Source organism: Penicillium soppii, assembly GCF_028829465.1.
Source record: "Penicillium soppii strain IBT 18220 chromosome Unknown utg000007l, whole genome shotgun sequence".
In the NCBI taxonomy this organism is placed as follows: Eukaryota; Fungi; Ascomycota; class Eurotiomycetes; order Eurotiales; family Aspergillaceae; genus Penicillium; species Penicillium soppii.
In genome coordinates this window covers 2,339,430-2,356,013 of record NW_026643237.1, presented here as the reverse complement: position 1 = coordinate 2,356,013, position 16,584 = coordinate 2,339,430, and the positions used below count along the sequence as shown (strand labels likewise).

Genomic DNA, 16,584 nt, shown 5'->3' with positions numbered 1-16,584 from the left:
GTGTGTTCGAGTGGCATCTAATTTTATCGTCCAAATGTGAGACGCGGGCCTATAGAAGAATTCCAAGATATTCTGGGATATTGATTGCGGAGATCACAGGTTACATAAATTGAGCCAACCGCAATCCCTGAGGGCCGAGGATTATCAACAATGGAACAACACGTATGAAGCTATAAACAAAAAATTATTGATAGTTTATATATATATATGTATTTATTTATATTTTCAAGATAGATAGCACCAAAAATACACCGAAATAGATGCATCGCAACCCATTATGCAAAGGACTTCGTGAGAAAAGAAAGTTCGCGTTCACCACTTGTTGTTGAAGACCTTGCCATCGACGTAGTTGACAAGTTCCTTGACGGGAGCAAGATGGTCACGACCAGCGCCGAACAACATGCCCTGGCGCAGAACCTTGCGGTAGTTCTTGCCCGGAGAGACCTTGCCGAGGACATATTCTTGGCGAGTCTCAACACGAGTGGGGACAGGAATGGATCGACCAACCACAGCCTCCATACCCTGCCAAGCAAAAGTAATCGCCTCCTTAGCACCACCAGGGATACCCGCCTCGTCGAGCATCATAATGCGAGTGTTGGGGTAGTTCTTCTGAATGAACGCAGTGATATTGGGGTTGTACGCACCACCACCGCACATGAAGATCTCGGCGATCTCAAGGCCCTCGGGCGCATAGCGGCGGTAATGATCGACGATAGCCTGGGCGGTAACGCGGGTAATGGTGGCGACAACGTCATCAGGCTTGAGGCCCTTGGCTTCAGCCTTAATGATCAGGTCGTGGGCGAGGGTGTCGCGGAATACTTCACGGCCCGTAGTCTTGGGCGGTTCCAGCGCGAAGTAAGGGTGTGTCAGGAAGTCGTCCACGAGTTCCTGGTCGACGGTACCGCGGGCTCCCATTTCTCCATCACGGTCGTATTCGCGCTCGCCGTTGGTGTAGTGGCGGACGACGGCATCGATGAAAACGTTTCCTGGGCCGGTGTCGAAATCGTAGCTCTCATCAACGCCGCCGTGGCTGTCCGGCAAGATAAAGCAGACGTTGGCAATACCGCCAATGTTCTGGCATGCGCGGAGCTTGGTCGGGTGGTGTAGTACCAATGCGTCGAAGAAGGCAATGAGGGGTGCACCCTGGCGACCAGCAGCCTGGTCACTAACCCGGAAATCTGTGACCGACGTAATGCCCGTGCGCGAGGCGAGGAATGTACCCTCCGCCATTGTCAGAGCGCTGCGGGTCTCGCCAGCCTCTGGCATGGAGAGGAGCCAAATGGTTTGGCCATGGGATCCGAGGACGTCGATCGAGTTGATGTCCACCTTGTAGTCTTCGCAGAACTTGTGAACGGCCGACGCAAACGTCTCACCCAGGATCACATTTACTTCGGATAGCTCGGAAGGGGAGGTCTTATTATGCAGGATCATGTTCATCACGCGCTTCTTGATCACGGGCTCAAGAGGAATTTCGCCATACTGCATTCATTGTTTAATATCAGTATTTACTTTGTGCAACCCCGGGGATATTATCAGAGATACCTACTTTGAGTAGTTCAAAGTGCATAGGGGATTCTGGAGTCTCCTGGCGAAAGCGGCAAAGGGCACAGTCGATACCATCCTGTACATGGATAAGTTCAATGTTTTAATCCATGGATGAAGGCCAAATGTTGATATTGTTGACAAGCCCTGAAGGTGATTACTGCTTACCATGGACGTTCCGCTGTTCAAGCCCAGAACCGTAATATCCAAAGCATGGCTAGTAGCCTCGTTCACGTAAGAACCCATGATTCTTTATTTCAACTATGGCGGATTGAAAATAGATACAAATAAATGGAAGAGAAGAAAAAACCTCACAAACGGGGTCTTAACTATTTAAATAGGAAATCGGTCCAGAGCGCAGCCGGTAGCCATGATCTAGCCGGTCTATGGTGGATACCGTAGAAAAAAAACATGCTTTTTGGATTGTGATAGTTGATATCTTCAGCTTGAAGCAAGCACGCCAGAATGGAAGATCGGTAAAACGCCTATTTGAGCATACAAACAATTCTGAATGGCTAAACGGCTACACGCTTATTGTGGCTCCAAACACCCCCACCACCTCCCGGGGTCGACAGTAGCTCCATCACACTGTCCATTCAGATTCTTCACAATTACCGGGGGCGGGACCCATAACAATAAGTGCCATCGGTATTGCTTCATTTGTGGGACAATCTGGGGGCTTCAATGGGTTACACAACTCTCTGGAAGCGGCTTTCGCCGCGTCAGCTGAATGTCGCCATTCAAACATTTTCGCTGGTGTCGATTTTTTTCGAAGGATATGATCAAGGTGTGATGGGCGGTGTCAACAGCGCGCCAAGCTATGTAACTAAGGTCGGTATTGGCAAGGCTGATGGCACTGTAACAGACACCACCCACCAGGGTGGAATCGTTAGCGTGTATTATTTGGGGGCCATTTTTGGTTGCTTTGCGGGCGGATGGCTTGCAGATCGTATTGGTCGGATTAATGGCCTACTGGCTGGATCATTGTTTGCATTGATTGGTGGCGCGCTGCAGGCAGCTGCACAGAATTCAAATTTCATGCTGTGTGCACGAGTGCTCACTGGCATTGGAACTGGCGGTGGGTACTCTCGCTCAGCCTTGCCTTGGCTTCGATCAAAATAATGATCTGTCTCTAACTCGTTTCATAGCGTTGACGGGCATTACCCCGGTTTTAGTGTCGGAAACATCCTCCGCGAATCATCGAGGCGGCTTTTTGGGTTATGTTTTCATTGCAAATTGTGAGCTGTTCATTTCGTGTCCACTGTGGACTGTGCTGTATATTGTGGGGACCAGTGCTAACATTCGTCATTGTCATTATGAAGATTTAGGAATTTCCGTCGCATATTGGATCTCCTTCGGTCTCGCTTTCGTTGATCATGGATACTCGGATGTGAGATGGCGGTTTTTGCTGGCTTTCCAGTGCTTCCCGGCACTGATTTTGGTGGCTTTCATCAAGATGTTGCCGGATAGCCCCCGCTATTTGGCTTCAGTGGGGCGGAATGAGGAAGCACGATATCTTTTGAACCGAATTCGTAAAGGCCGGGCCTCCCAGGCTGATATCGATCTCGAATACCTAGAAATCATCACTACTGCTAAGGGGAGTAAGCTCAGCTCACCAGTTGAATTTGTTAAAATTTTGGTAGGTAAGGGCGGAAAGCCGGGACTTAATCTTGGCCGACGAGCATGGTTGTGTGTTTGGTTGCAGATTATGGCATCTTGGACAGGCATCACAGTGAGTATAGAGTCGTAAGATATGTTTTCCGATCGGTACCTAATGCCCAGGATTTAGGCCGTGACTGCCTACTCCCCTACCCTTCTTGCCCAGGCCGGCTACAGCGACATCAAGCAAAACGGTCTTGCTGGAGGAATCAACACAATTGGAATCATCGGTACTATAATTAGCGCCCACATTATTGATCGTTTGGGTCGACGTGTTTGTTTGATGGGCGGAGCTGCTGTTTTGTTTGCCGTCAACCTCATTGTAAGTTGCTTGAAAATGTATAGTTCGATCGCGATGTGGTTATCTGACTATTCCCTTTTCAGGCTGGAGCCGTCTATGAGGGTTCTTTGCATAACCCCGAGAAGGCATCTCAGTATGCACCTGGTGCAGTGCTGATGCTCTTCTTGTTCAATTTGGGGTAAGTTGTGTGAAATTGCTGTGCTATCTCTTGTATGCTAACATGAAACTAGATACGCTGCTACTTGGGGTACCGTTGCCTTTTTGATCCCCACCGAGATCTTCCCCAGTGATCTGCGAGCTCAGGGTAATGGATTCGGAATCACTGGGTGGGCTATTGGTGTGGGTATGACCACTTTGGTTAACCCTATCATGTTCAGTGTCATGACCGTGAGTTCCTTATATAAGATGTTTCATTCCTATGGATTACTGACTTCTCTTTAGAGCCGTACATATTTCCTGTTTGCTGGACTGAACCTCATTTGGATTCCGATCGTCTACCTCTGTATGACTTACAATGTTCTGGTGTGTTGCACGTTTTAATATATTTTCTTTACAGTCTACCCCGAAACCCGGAACCGTTCCCTAGAGTCGATCGATGCCCTTTTCTCTACCCCCAATCCATTTTATTGGAAAATGGAACAAGCCTACAAGCTTCATGGTGATGTTCTCGCTGAACATGGAGTCGACAAATATCAAGCTCTCGGTGAGGTTGCAAATGTCTAAAGCATACCTTGTCACGCCTCACTGGAGGTATATTATACCCGGGACACTATAAGTCTCTTCTCTAGATTTCTATATGATCATGTTCCTCTGCACATTACTTTATTATACACAAATATAGATATTCATTCTCCCATCTTGACGAGAATCGCATTTTGATGATCACCACGCCCCTATTCCCCCTATTATCATAACACGGAATTGAAGCCGTATACATTTCTTCTTTATATATCTGTCTATACTTTAAATTGAGGAATTTGATCTGAAACTGATCTTAATCTGATCGTCGAATTCCCCACTGCATTCTCGGGATCATGTCTCGCTTACTCAGCAGTACCATATTGTAACCTTAATATCGACTTTTATCTTCGGACACCAATTTCCTGCTATTGAGAGGATTGCGCATCAATATCATTGAAGAGAATCGCTACTTCAAATCGCCTTCTATCACATTTTTGGGGTGTCTTTTTCCCTTATCACATTCTTACCCCAGAGTGCAGTACACGCGACCCGTGTCGTTGCGCAAACCCCGAACCCCGTTTTCTACCGGCCCACTGAATTTCCTCCCGCAGTGGGCTACTTTTTGCGCCCAAGTTCAAAGCTTCCGAGAAGGTTGGAATGATTTAATGAATTGAATGTCGCAAAAACCCCGAAAGCTCCAACGCGTCTCCAAAGCCTGTAAGTCAACCCCCCGCGTGAAACTTTGTGATTTATGCTCCACTTGCGCGATTGGCGGCAATTGCCCCGGATTGCGACAGCTCTGAAGCTCACGCGGAACCAGGCGACTTCTGCAACCGGCGCAGCATTAAGTGCGGCAGAAGTGAAGATACGCTAGGCAGGTGTCAGAATTGCGCGGATTTTGATGTCCCGTGTACTTTTGATCGCCCCGCAAAACGCCGGGGCGTGAAGGCTGGCACCAGGGCTCCCTCGCGCGAGACGCCGTTGGTTAGTACGCCTGTCTCCGAGAATGTCCTCCCTGTACCGCTCGCTGCGCCGGCTACAGGGAGGACATCAAACTCCTCCGCTTCTAGGAGCTCTTATTACCCCGACTCCACCTATCGGCTATCGTCCACTGCAGATCCTTGGGCTACGTTCCATGCCGGAGGTGTGTCAACCGAGGGGTACGATGATGACGGTGCACTGCGCAACTCATGGAATGCATTTGCCATTGCCAGTGACCGTCAGATCAGGAATCTCGTGCAAGTGTATTTTGAGATAGTATATCCTATGTGAGATTCACCATCGTCGCTCGATCTGTCCCAGTTTGCTGATAACATAACAGCTTCCCCCTTTTCCACAAGCACTCATTCCTCGAGAGAGTGCACAATCAAGAGCATCTGCGGAACCCTGGGCTATTTGCATCCACAATGGCCGTCTGTGCTTTGGTTTCGGGGCGAGCGCGAGATGGCGCATTGTTCACGAATAGATGGAATCGCGATGAGCTTGCGGAACCACCCTCAGAAGCATTCTATGCAGCAGCGAAGGACTCTATACCCCGGGATCTTGTAGCTGCAAAGGGCATCAACTATATGCGTGCATGTGCTATCCTCGCCATTGCCAGTATCCAAAATGGGCAGATCAAGAATATGCAGAAATACTCTGGTATGTACCATACGCTCACTAACATGGAAGGGCTTCATGATGAGAAGCTTTGGCCGAAACACTTGAGTCCCATTGAGACCGAAGAGCGGCGGAGACTGGTATGTTTGCAATTTCCCTCAGTGCCCCTGCACTTTCTGTTTACTGAAACACTTCTAGTTCTGGTCGCTCTATACGTTAGATATCTATTCCACCATCGTATGGGGAGGCGTGATTCGATATCGCGAAGCGCATTCCCTAGTGCGATATCCCAGCGAAATTGACGATGAGTTTATCACACCACATGGCTACGGCGTCCCGCCCGTCTCTCCATCATCGAGTGTGCTCAGCCCGGGCGATGTGGCTGTTGTCACAAGACAACCCGTCGCATGGCTTCGGGGGTGGAATTTCACAACGGATCTTTATCGGATCTTAGAACATGTTGTGGATGGCAACCGGCGTCGTTTCTCGTCGGCCAACGGCACCACGCAAGTTTGGCCCTTGTTCACTCCAGCCTCCGTCTCGGAACCAGCAGTGATGGAACGAGTACTATCCATGTACGCTGCCTTGCCCCCACATTTCAAGGAAACCCCGCCCATTACAGGCGACATGGCCAAGGATCTGTTCGGTTTCCAGTCCGCCAACATCCAAGCCACATTACAGCTTCTTCGGATGGTGCTCTTGTCGGGCGAAGAGCTTGGAGTGGACCGCAAATGCGACGTGGCCGGAGAACTCCTCAGTGTCTTCAAACATGTCCCGGTGGAGTATTTGAAGGCGATCAGCTCCCCACTTGTATGCTCATCAACTCCACTCAAATGAACTTGACTGACCACTTGAAGCTTCACCATCTCGGCGGAATTGGCTATATCCTCGGTTCTGTCATGGAAGGAAGCTTGTCAGAAGTATCCTACCAACGGGTCCGCACATTGCTGTGAGTTTTCCTCTCTTCCTGTATACCGAGCCACAACCCCACATTCTAACACAACTTCAGCCTCGAAATGGCCGACCTCCTCGGTCGTCTCGAAATAGGACTCCAGCGGGCAGCAGGTGCCAGCGAACGTCTCCGGTGCCAGGTCGATCGAATCGACGGTTACATGCGAACATCGCGACTCATGAATCTCACAACCGGTCATCTCCCGCCGCACCCCAATACAATGCACATGGACTCAAAGTCCGAAATGCCCATTTCATCCGCAACATATAACCCTTCTGCCGGCCCAGCCAGTGGGCCGAATCCAGCAGTCGGGCCGCCGCCCATGGGCGAGCATATGATGCAGTTCCAGCTGCCGCCGGAGCTGCTGTCGGATTGGCCGTGGCCGCTGGACGGGGCTCATTCGGAGGGCTTCCTGCCTATGGCGTTTGAATAATTGAGACGGTAGTTGGGAGTTGGAGGCGGCGTCCATTTTACAATAGAGTAGACGGAAAACATTGTATTTCATTGCCTGTTTATACTCATAAAGGGAGGTGTCTAGTCCGAAGTAACGAAGTGCTAGTGGAGTCTCTGTAGAACCACTTTATAGGACACTATAGCGAGGTCTTAGAGGGGCAATCAACCCTAATATGGGGTTTCGCTGCCAGGTAGTATCTGAGGACTTCCTCCTTACAACCACGGGCATTCATCGAGCTGTTTGTGGACGAGATCGGGGTAAGATAGTATGAGGGTCCTAGTTCGGTCCTTCTCTCTTAGGTATAGGTAGAGCTCTGATTGGCGTTACCTCTCTTCTCAATAGATATTTCTCATTGTCCTACAAGTTATGTTTCCAGCGCCAATAGGAGCATCTAGACCTCACCCCGGATTTTTGCACAGAGCTAGCCACTTTCAGATTCTAATGCGCCAAATGATTCATCAAAAGGTAAATACTTCCGAGGCATTTGTGTTTTAATGCGCAAGCCCCTGTTCCTCAAATTGCGGGGTATGCATCTTAGGTTTCACTTGGCCGATCTTGGATACAACCTAGCGGGCTTCGGTAATATGATTTATGCAAATGCCCCAGTGTAATATGAGTGTATACATGGAGTCAGTGCTCGTGGTCTTACACCTGTCGAAAATGTGCCTAGGTGGATTGATCGACGGTTATACGAGAACCTAGCTAGGGCTCGCAGATGTTAATATTCGGACAATTTTCCGACCCAGCCAATGATATCGCGGGAAAAGCGACAGGAATTATCTGCCCGTCTTCTCTTATCAGAAGTACCTCAATAGAACTACTCCAGGGGCTTTTCTCGTATAAATCGTAGGAAGTCAAGCACTTGATAAGCTTATCACTTGGCAGCTTTAGCATCGCCATCTCCTCCCCCTTTTAGACTGACCCCGATAGCCATCTCTAATCCTTGTCTCTTTGCTATGTAAATATACCCTCTTATCAATATTTTGAGTTATCTCTAATGCATCACCGGCCCGTATGCTTGGCGTTTCACCCCATCGCATGATGGCCTCTATCCAATATCAACCTTGGCGTCTCTCCGCACCTTAAAAGTCTATACGTTTGACCCCAACATCAGTGCGCATATAAGGAATGATGTTCCCCGCTTCCTGTACCGAAGTCAACTCAGGCTCGGGTACCATTTCATTATGGAGAAAAAAGAATCTACAGAGGTGTCTAACCTCAAGGAGGACACTAGTCAAGGCGATGTTCTACCCTTTCGACAGACACAGCGCGGTCTGGCTTCCAGGCATGTGCAGTTGATGGCCATTGGAGGCTCCATTGGTACGGGACTGTTCGTGGGTATTGGTTCGTATCTGCGTGATGCAGGTCCGCTGTCTTTATTTCTGGGATATCTTGTTTGGGGGTGTCTTTTCATTTTACCTGTCAATCTCTGTGTTGGAGAGATGGCTGCCTATCTTCCAATTCGTGGATCTATTTTTGAACTTGCTGCCCGCTTTATTGACCCGGCATTTGGATTTGCAATGTAAGTTCAGATCCCTCTTACCTCGGTGATTCTGGATACTAACACTTCTAGGGGCTGGGTATATTTCTACGGCGGCGTAATGTTAGTCTGCACAGAATACTCCGCAGTTTCAACCGTCATGCAATACTGGAACACAGGGGTAAATCCTGCAGTATGGGTAGCAATGGCATTAGTCGTATGCACCGTGCTCAACCTCGTTGCCGTGAAGTGGTATGGCGAGAGTGAATTCATCATGGCATCAACTAAAATCTTCCTCCTCATCGGGCTTGTCCTCCTCACGTTCATTACAATGGTCGGTGGAAACCCCCGACACGACGTCTATGGATTCCGAAACTGGACCGATGGCGTCATGTTCGAGTACTATACCGACGGTGATACGGGTCGATTTTTGGGCTTCTTCTCTGTCATGGTATACGCCGCTTTCTCTGTGGCTGGACCGGATCTGCCTGCCCTGGCTGCAGGAGAAATTCAGAATCCTCGCGTGACCATTCCCCGCGTCGTGAAGATGACATTCTGGCGAATCGTCGGATTCTACGTTGTCGGTGTCTTGGCTGTCGGCATTATCTGTAACCCTCGCGATCCCCGACTTATGTCCGCCATTGATGATGGAGCATCCGGATCCGCTGCATCGCCTTGGGTCATCGGGATCGAGAACCTAGACATCACCGGCCTACCGGATCTTATCAATCTGCTCATTCTGCTGTCTGGTTGGTCATGCGGAAATGCCTACCTCTACAGTTCTAGCAGAACGCTTTACTCTCTTGCTCGCGATGGCCAAGCCCCAAAGTTCCTCTTGAAGTGTACTTCCTCTGGCATTCCTGTCAATTGTGTGCTCACGGTGTCAGTTTTGTCATGCATCACCTTCCTGGTGGCGAGCACCTCTTCCGTCGAGGTATTTTACTGGTTCGTGGATCTGACCACCATCGCCTTCGTTCTCACCTACACGGGCATGCTTTGCGTCTTCATCGCCTGGTACCGCGCTATGAAGGCACAAGGAATTGACCGGAAGACGTTTGTGCCCTGGGCTGCGCCTTTCCAGCCATACGGTGCCATTCTTGCCATCGCGATTGGTTGCACAACAGCGATCTTCAACGGCTTCGCGGTCTTCATGCCATTCAACGTGCAAGGCTTTATCACTTCGTACTTTGGTCTGGCGTTCTGGGTTGTCATGTTTGCTTTCTGGAAGATCTATCATCGTTCTTCGTTTGTGCGCGTGGTTGAAGCCGATTTGTTCTCTGGAAAAGCAGAGGTTGACGAGGAGTGCAAGATCTGGGAGGAAGGCGGCTGGGAGGAGCGACGGAAGGCTGAGCTGGCTAATATGAACTGGGTGCATCGAGCATGGGAGAAGATGTGGTAATCACCACTAGACTGATACTTTGTTCTTATAAACTTTGAATATGATTTTCCTTGAGTTCTATTGATTCCACTCTTTGGTGTCATAGTTCTCGCGAAATATAACTGGGGCCTTTCGGTAGCGATTGACCTCCAACCGGAAGACGTCCAATCTCTGATATCCACCCACAACATCGTGATATTGCTTCCTTTCAACACAGCTCTCAAGATCCAGATCCGCATATATGATATCTTCCTCTTGCTGCAAAAATTCTGCCACCTGGGACGTGTTTGTATTTTCATCTACTGTAAAAGAAGGGACTGGTGCCCCCGTCGGATCCAGAACCATACTCACACCCCGAGCAGAATAGTGTAAGGAGTGTCTGACAATATCAGGAGAGCTTGAACCTTCTACAACCGTCTCAATGGCCTCTTGATCAAGAAAGCCACTGCACTTACACCGAAAGCCTTAGCCTCGAAGCAGTGAGCAGCAGCACGCAACTGATTGGCAAGAAAATTGTCGTAGTTGCGCGGTTCTTTGGCATCGTTGTTTCCAGGTAGTGCAGGTATTCTGGTTGGCCAGATCGCCGGCCAAGATGAGATGTGAATCTGCTCCCGTTGGGCCATCAATTAATATCGCGCCAGTGGATTTGTATTCTCGCCGCAGATCAGCGCGCCGACATTGCCATATGTTGTTTCAGCAACTCGAAGTCCATGTCCATCGCCAGAGCTCCAAACTAATTTCTCGAAGAATGTCGGCATCAGTTTCCGGTGATGGACGAGTACCTCTCCATCATTGTTGATGAGCAAGTTTGAATTGTACAGGCATGCTGTGCTGCTATGAGACTTTTCTGATATTCCGATACTGATGACAGTTTTTGTCTCTCGGGCTGTATCCCGGATAGCTTGGATTTCTTGGCCGTCGGCGTATATGGACTCTTGAACCATGCGCTTAAAGAAAGTGTGGTTCTCGGCTGGGGGACGTAAGGCGCTCCATATTGGGAATGCGGCAATGTATGATTCTGGAAACACCACGATGTTTGCTTTGCGTCTGCTTGCTTGGTGGATCAGAAAGATCGTTTTGGTGGTTGTTTCTTTCGCTGAGAGGAAGCGAGATGATACGTGACAGGCGGCAACACGGGTAAATGACATGTTTAGAACTATCCGGAATGTATTCTTGGAAGATTTCAATCCCTATGATCTGTGTATAGGGCAAGAACTTTTCATGAATGAACGTTGAATTATGTTAGGCTTGATCTCACCGCGGTTAATGTACCGCTATACCATATCCCTGCAACATCCGATATCTACTTTAACTGATATATGGTGAATTGGTGCAATGGCAAGTACTCCCGAGACATCTTCGAGCAATACTATGCTGGCTAGAAGCTGATGGCTGTACAGCTGATAAGTCCAATCTATGGCGAGGGCTTTCATATGTTCAAAGCGGATGTTCCCGTGGATCACGTTGAATACAACCTGAAGATTGTCATGAAGCATCGTGTTTGTTTTGGGCCATTTCCGCTCCCCGAGAAAATAGCAGACAAGGGACGACTCGGGTCTCTGATCTGGGTTATGCAAAACAGCCCTGTGGAATCCATGAGATCGATCAATCTCACTACGTCCCGGAAATCTGCGAGGAAGACGAATGCTTTGGTCTCAAAGTCATGAGGCTTGATCCGAGAGATCGGCCGTCCGCTCAAGAATTGTTAAGGGGCTGCTGAGTTGAATACGAGCAGTGTCCAATCTGTATATATAGGACCTAGGAGGTGAGTCCACCAGATAGATCGAATTGTGTGAAGGATCTAGAGGACAATCCGATAAATATTCTCCTTTCTATTTAAATATAGGTGCATATGCAACATTGTACTCATGTAGATATATCGAATTATACATGAATTTCAAAGGACAACCCAGCAGATATTCCCTTATTTAAATGAAGTGCATATACAATGAATATTATAAAATAGAACTGGTTTATATCAGAAGTACATGCTGTGATTGGTCAGATCGGGAAGGACAGCGGTGGGACCCGGCGGAATCTGCTGTGGGAAAAGTTGCCGTTCCAGCTTCTCCAGACTCAACAACATCAATTGCACTATACTATGTCCATGTCCACCCGCTCCGCCTGGCGAGCTTTGCACTACAGTGCGAAGCGCCGTGCCTTCCAGCCTTACACCCCGTACCGCTGTTTCTCCTGCGCCAACCGCGCCCAGGAGCAGACCAAGCCCGGCAATGATCGCATGACACACTTTGGGTTTACCAATGTTCCCGAGTCAGAGAAGGAGACGCGAGGTAAGGACCAAGAAATTCCCAATTGCATGAGGCAATTTGCCCAGCCCAAGCTCAACTAACCCGCTCTTTCTAGTTGGCGCCGTCTTCAGCTCCGTAGCAGCCTCCTACGACCGCATGAACGACCTAATGTCACTTGGCATCCACCGTCTCTGGAAAGACCACTTCGTGCGATCCCTCAACCCAGGCTCATGCCTGCCCGCCCTTACTGCCGACAAGCCCGGCTGGAACATCCTGGACATCGCCGGCGGGACCGGTGACATCGCGTTCCGCATGTTGGACCACGCCACGCACATCAACCACGACATGGAGACCCGCGTGACTATCAGTGATATCAATGCTGACATGCTGGCTGAGGGCCGCAAGCGCTCCCTCGACACACCGTACTACAACACTAAGCGATTGGACTTCGTCGAAGCGAACGCCGAGCACATGCCCCATATCCCGGACGCCTCGGTGGATCTTTACACTGTTGTTTTCGGTATCCGAAACTTCACGGATAAGCAGGCTGCGCTGAATGAGGCGTACCGCGTGCTCAAGCCTGGTGGTGTTTTTGCTTGCATGGAGTTCAGTAAGGTCGATAACCCCATTCTTGACGGAATCTACAAGCGCTGGAATTTCAGTGCTATCCCGCTTATTGGGCAGGTTGTCGCGGGTGACCGTGATAGCTACCAGTATCTTGTTGAGAGCATTGAGCGCTTCCCTAGTCAGGAAGAGTTCAGGGGCATGATTCAGAAGGCTGGATTTATGATTCCTGGACAGGGCTTTGAGAACCTTACTGGTGGTATTGCTGCTATCCACAAGGGAATCAAGCCTATTGTCAAGGCTTAAATTTGGGTTATGGGGCTTTGGGGCTATAGAGATGGACTTGTGTACTATAGATCTGGCTGGCATATGTACTGATTGTATTACCATAAGAAATATTATTGGCGTTAATATTTGCATCGTCTATCTGAACCCTCGGCCATAGCCTGGGGCTTTTGAGCGTAAATGTGCATCTAGACAAAAATGTACGTATCTAGAGTAAGCTGTATGTGGGCATAACATCGTTATTCGAATGCATGAGCAAACGATATGTAGAATCAAGAAAAATATCCAAGAAAAAGAATAGACATAGATGGCTTTCGGCCTTCTCAATCACCCAAAAGATCCTCGAACTCTACAACTCCCATGCAGCTGTCGGGATTGGTCATGTCTTTCATGAGACCAATCACAGAGACGGAGTTAGACCCTTTGTGAAACTCGGACACGAGACGCCGAAGATCAGCAAGAGGTGTTGAAGCTGGGACTAACAGCCAGTCGGTTCGGGGTATAGTAAAAGGAGTGCCCGAACTGTTGGTCGCAACGTCGGAAACACGCATGTCCATGTTTCCACCTGGCAGAAGGAGAGCGCGTACACGACGAGGAGGAATGATTGAAGATGGCGATATGAATACCCATGACTTGGCATTGGGATTCTGGATGGCCGTGAGAAGAATGTCGAGAAGTCGTATTTCGCCGTTAGAATGGGGCGAAGGTGCAACGAGTGGAATTTGCTCTAGCGGAACAATTATATCTTGCGGAATTAAACACTGTACTGATGGTGACTGGAGAGTGAAAGGAGGGATCAACGGTGTATTCGTGATATCCTCCCATGGGAGCGACAGAGACGAGGTTGGCGAGTCAAATGTCGTCGTTGACATGCCACTTGACGACGAGGTTGGCGGAGTGCCCGCCGACGCTGCTCCAATAGCACCGCCTGGATGGAAACCCCGGAAGACATCCGAGGGGCTTTTCCCAGTGGCAGTGTGAAGCTTTCGAGCCGTAGCGATGGCCAGCGCATCCCCCAGCGCCAAGGCTACGGTTGTTGATGACGTGGGCGCACTGACACCGAACGAGGACTCTTCGTCTTCGTGAATCGGGGCCGGCAAAAGAATGCCCATGCCCGAAGGAGCATGCAGCGAGAGCAGCGGACATGACGCCGGATGTGTGTGTGAAGTAAGAGCGATGACAGGCACAGTAGAAGGCAGATGCGGGAGCAAAGTAAGAAGCTCCGGAGAACGACCAGAAAAGGATATCAAAAGAACGGTATCATTCTGCGATCAGATAAGTCAAGATACGTAGGTAAGTTTCGCCAAAGCCAAAGCCAAAAGAACGAAAGCCAAAAAGCATTTTGCAGGCGGCTTACCGGCCGAATTAATCCCAGATCGCCATGCAAGGCCTCAGTCGGATGTAGGAACGCACTGTACACGCCCAAGCTATTCATGGTAGCCTCGATCTTCCGTCCAACCTTCCCACTCTTACCCACCCCGCAGACAACCAGCTTGCTGCCCTCACGCACGCTGCGAGCAATCTGGTCCACGGCCCGAGCCAGATCGTGCTGTGCGCGCTCGTCCGTCTGGTAGATGTGCTCGAGGTGAGCGAGGGCCGCTCGCTCGGTCGATATCACATGGATTGCCGTGACTACCGATGAGACATCTTTAATGGGAGGATCGGAGGAACAAGGAGGGGTGGGGGGCCATGTAACGGGTTCTTCGGATACGGCCATGGTCTTCGTGCAGTGAAGTGAAGTGAAGTCGATGGGCTAGTGCATTATGCGAATTGGGTCAAAGTAGAAGTTAAATGATGTAAAAGATGAATAATGTACAACGTCAATTGTGTCTTTATAACACCCGTTGCTAGGCGCAGGCAAATTGTGGAGGCCAAGATCAAAGATCAATCGATATCGGGAGATAGCAAGGGCGGAATGTAGGCGATCGATCGGATCGAGAAAGGGCCGGTATTCAGGTTTTTTCGTTTAGGAAATTGATTATTGATCTCGATCGTGTTCTTTTCTGAGATGGATTGACTTTGCTATGCATGCATGTAGCTCTTCTACCAATCAAAATGGTGTCATTCCATGCTACAATGGTGAATGTGGAGGCGATCTACTTACTGTTAGTATTTCCGCATCCATCGAGTAAAGATCATGGGCCAATTAGTATACTTGATAAGAGAAAAATACACCATATGCGCAATAGGTAGGAATCAATAATTTTTGAAGTCTATGACATCTTCATATTTACAAGGTCCATTGTATGTACATCCAGTGTGTATATCCGTTGTAGTGCGGAGATAGTAGTTGCACTCTCCCGCTCCAGATAATTGATTCGATCAAGCGGACAAAAAAAAAGATCAACTCCAAAGAACTCCAAAACAATAAGAAAATAATAGATAAAAACATCTGTCATACACAGGTAGGGGTATCGTCTCAGGATGCGTCGCTAGGGGGTCATTATGGGTATGCCTAATGGCAGTATTGGCTTGTATCATCCCTGCCGCTCCTTACCCTTCTCTACTGTCGTGCCATCATCCTCATACAAATGGTGCTGCTCAATGTAATGAATGACTGGAACGGGGATGAGGTAGCGTACACTCATCTCGCGCCTTAGGAAAAGCCGAATCTTTGTGCTGCTAACATCATTTTGAATGAGCTGCTGGATAACATGGATGTTATCTTTCCAGGGCTGCAAACTAGCAAGAGCTTCATCGATATCTGTGCCGCTGCGCTCAACAATGAAGGACTGGGAAAGGTGTCAGCAGATTGGTTCCCCGGTGAAAATCGATCTTCGAACTTACGCCATATTTGCCCAAAATGTGATCCAGATCCTTCTCACTCCACACACCTGGTGTAGACATAGTGTGAATCAGATCTGCGCCCGCGAGAAGAGCAATGCGAACGGGCTTCCGAGTTCCATTTCCAGCCTCCACGCCTTGCCGCACCACATTGATTTCATGATCAAAGTGATCCAACACAACAGCAGTAGGCTGGTATGCTTTTTGAATAGGTTCCCATGTATCCACCATCAACCAATCGGAGGTTTGATCGACGGCCAGTTGGCACATCGCGACGCTAAATTGAATCCCATTAGCCTCGGGTTCATCAAACCGGAGAGAAAAGATAAAAGATAAAACCCTTACCGATGCTCTGCACTGGCCAGACCAGCTTTGCGATACGCGTCCGACACGGGCGAAAGGTATCCTCCGATGAGTTCGTAGTCGGTACTGAATCTGACGTGATCGGCGGCCATCTCGAACATGCGGAGGTGTAGATAGGTGATTGGTGAAAAGGAACCACAGGCGACCAAGAGTAGAGGGGTCTTTTCTGGGTCATTCATGGTGCGCTTGAGGCGCAACTCGGGAAAGGTGTAGTCTTCCATCGGGGCGGGGGTGATGTCGATAGGTGCCTGGTGAACATCATCACTTTGGCTTCCAACCATTTCGATTGCCAT

The 16,584-nt window shown here is 49.2% G+C and overlaps 9 protein-coding genes across 9 annotated transcripts; 4 read left to right on the top strand and 5 right to left on the bottom strand.

The window, feature by feature from the left end:
• Window positions 1-312: 312 nt before the first annotated feature.
• N7529_010164 (uncharacterized protein) lies at window positions 313-1,788 on the bottom strand (the record flags this gene model as incomplete). Its single annotated transcript, XM_057245691.1, has 3 exons — window positions 313-1,479; window positions 1,547-1,621; window positions 1,711-1,788. The coding sequence occupies 3 exons, from the start codon at window positions 1,786-1,788 to the stop codon at window positions 313-315; spliced, it is 1,320 nt and encodes a 439-aa protein (XP_057093954.1).
• A 438-nt stretch (window positions 1,789-2,226) lies between these two features.
• N7529_010163 (uncharacterized protein) lies at window positions 2,227-4,225 on the top strand (the record flags this gene model as incomplete). Its single annotated transcript, XM_057245690.1, has 7 exons — window positions 2,227-2,620; window positions 2,691-3,274; window positions 3,332-3,523; window positions 3,586-3,680; window positions 3,733-3,889; window positions 3,944-4,004; window positions 4,059-4,225. 7 exons carry the CDS (start codon window positions 2,227-2,229, stop codon window positions 4,223-4,225), a joined length of 1,650 nt encoding a protein of 549 aa, XP_057093953.1.
• A 632-nt stretch (window positions 4,226-4,857) lies between these two features.
• N7529_010162 (uncharacterized protein) lies at window positions 4,858-7,167 on the top strand (the record flags this gene model as incomplete). The annotated part of the gene is made up of 6 exons (XM_057245689.1): window positions 4,858-4,900; window positions 5,004-5,451; window positions 5,505-5,922; window positions 5,981-6,592; window positions 6,640-6,731; window positions 6,792-7,167. 6 exons carry the CDS (start codon window positions 4,858-4,860, stop codon window positions 7,165-7,167), a joined length of 1,989 nt encoding a protein of 662 aa, XP_057093952.1.
• Window positions 7,168-8,372: 1,205 nt separating this feature from the next.
• Window positions 8,373-10,067, top strand: N7529_010161 (putative proline permease; the record flags this gene model as incomplete). Its single annotated transcript, XM_057245688.1, has 2 exons — window positions 8,373-8,710; window positions 8,762-10,067. 2 exons carry the CDS (start codon window positions 8,373-8,375, stop codon window positions 10,065-10,067), a joined length of 1,644 nt encoding a protein of 547 aa, XP_057093951.1.
• A 57-nt stretch (window positions 10,068-10,124) lies between these two features.
• Window positions 10,125-10,669, bottom strand: N7529_010160 (uncharacterized protein; the record flags this gene model as incomplete). Its single annotated transcript, XM_057245687.1, has 2 exons — window positions 10,125-10,322; window positions 10,502-10,669. 2 exons carry the CDS (start codon window positions 10,667-10,669, stop codon window positions 10,125-10,127), a joined length of 366 nt encoding a protein of 121 aa, XP_057093950.1.
• Window positions 10,670-10,672: 3 nt separating this feature from the next.
• N7529_010159 (uncharacterized protein) lies at window positions 10,673-11,194 on the bottom strand (the record flags this gene model as incomplete). Its single annotated transcript, XM_057245686.1, has 1 exon — window positions 10,673-11,194. One exon carries the CDS (start codon window positions 11,192-11,194, stop codon window positions 10,673-10,675), a length of 522 nt encoding a protein of 173 aa, XP_057093949.1.
• Window positions 11,195-12,147: 953 nt separating this feature from the next.
• Window positions 12,148-13,165, top strand: N7529_010158 (class I SAM-dependent methyltransferase; the record flags this gene model as incomplete). The annotated part of the gene is made up of 2 exons (XM_057245685.1): window positions 12,148-12,337; window positions 12,411-13,165. 2 exons carry the CDS (start codon window positions 12,148-12,150, stop codon window positions 13,163-13,165), a joined length of 945 nt encoding a protein of 314 aa, XP_057093948.1.
• A 302-nt stretch (window positions 13,166-13,467) lies between these two features.
• Window positions 13,468-14,861, bottom strand: N7529_010157 (Sugar isomerase (SIS); the record flags this gene model as incomplete). Its single annotated transcript, XM_057245684.1, has 2 exons — window positions 13,468-14,409; window positions 14,502-14,861. 2 exons carry the CDS (start codon window positions 14,859-14,861, stop codon window positions 13,468-13,470), a joined length of 1,302 nt encoding a protein of 433 aa, XP_057093947.1.
• Window positions 14,862-15,621: 760 nt separating this feature from the next.
• N7529_010156 (nicotinamide/nicotinic acid mononucleotide adenylyltransferase) lies at window positions 15,622-16,584 on the bottom strand (the record flags this gene model as incomplete). Its single annotated transcript, XM_057245683.1, has 3 exons — window positions 15,622-15,876; window positions 15,932-16,205; window positions 16,274-16,584. The coding sequence occupies 3 exons, from the start codon at window positions 16,582-16,584 to the stop codon at window positions 15,622-15,624; spliced, it is 840 nt and encodes a 279-aa protein (XP_057093946.1).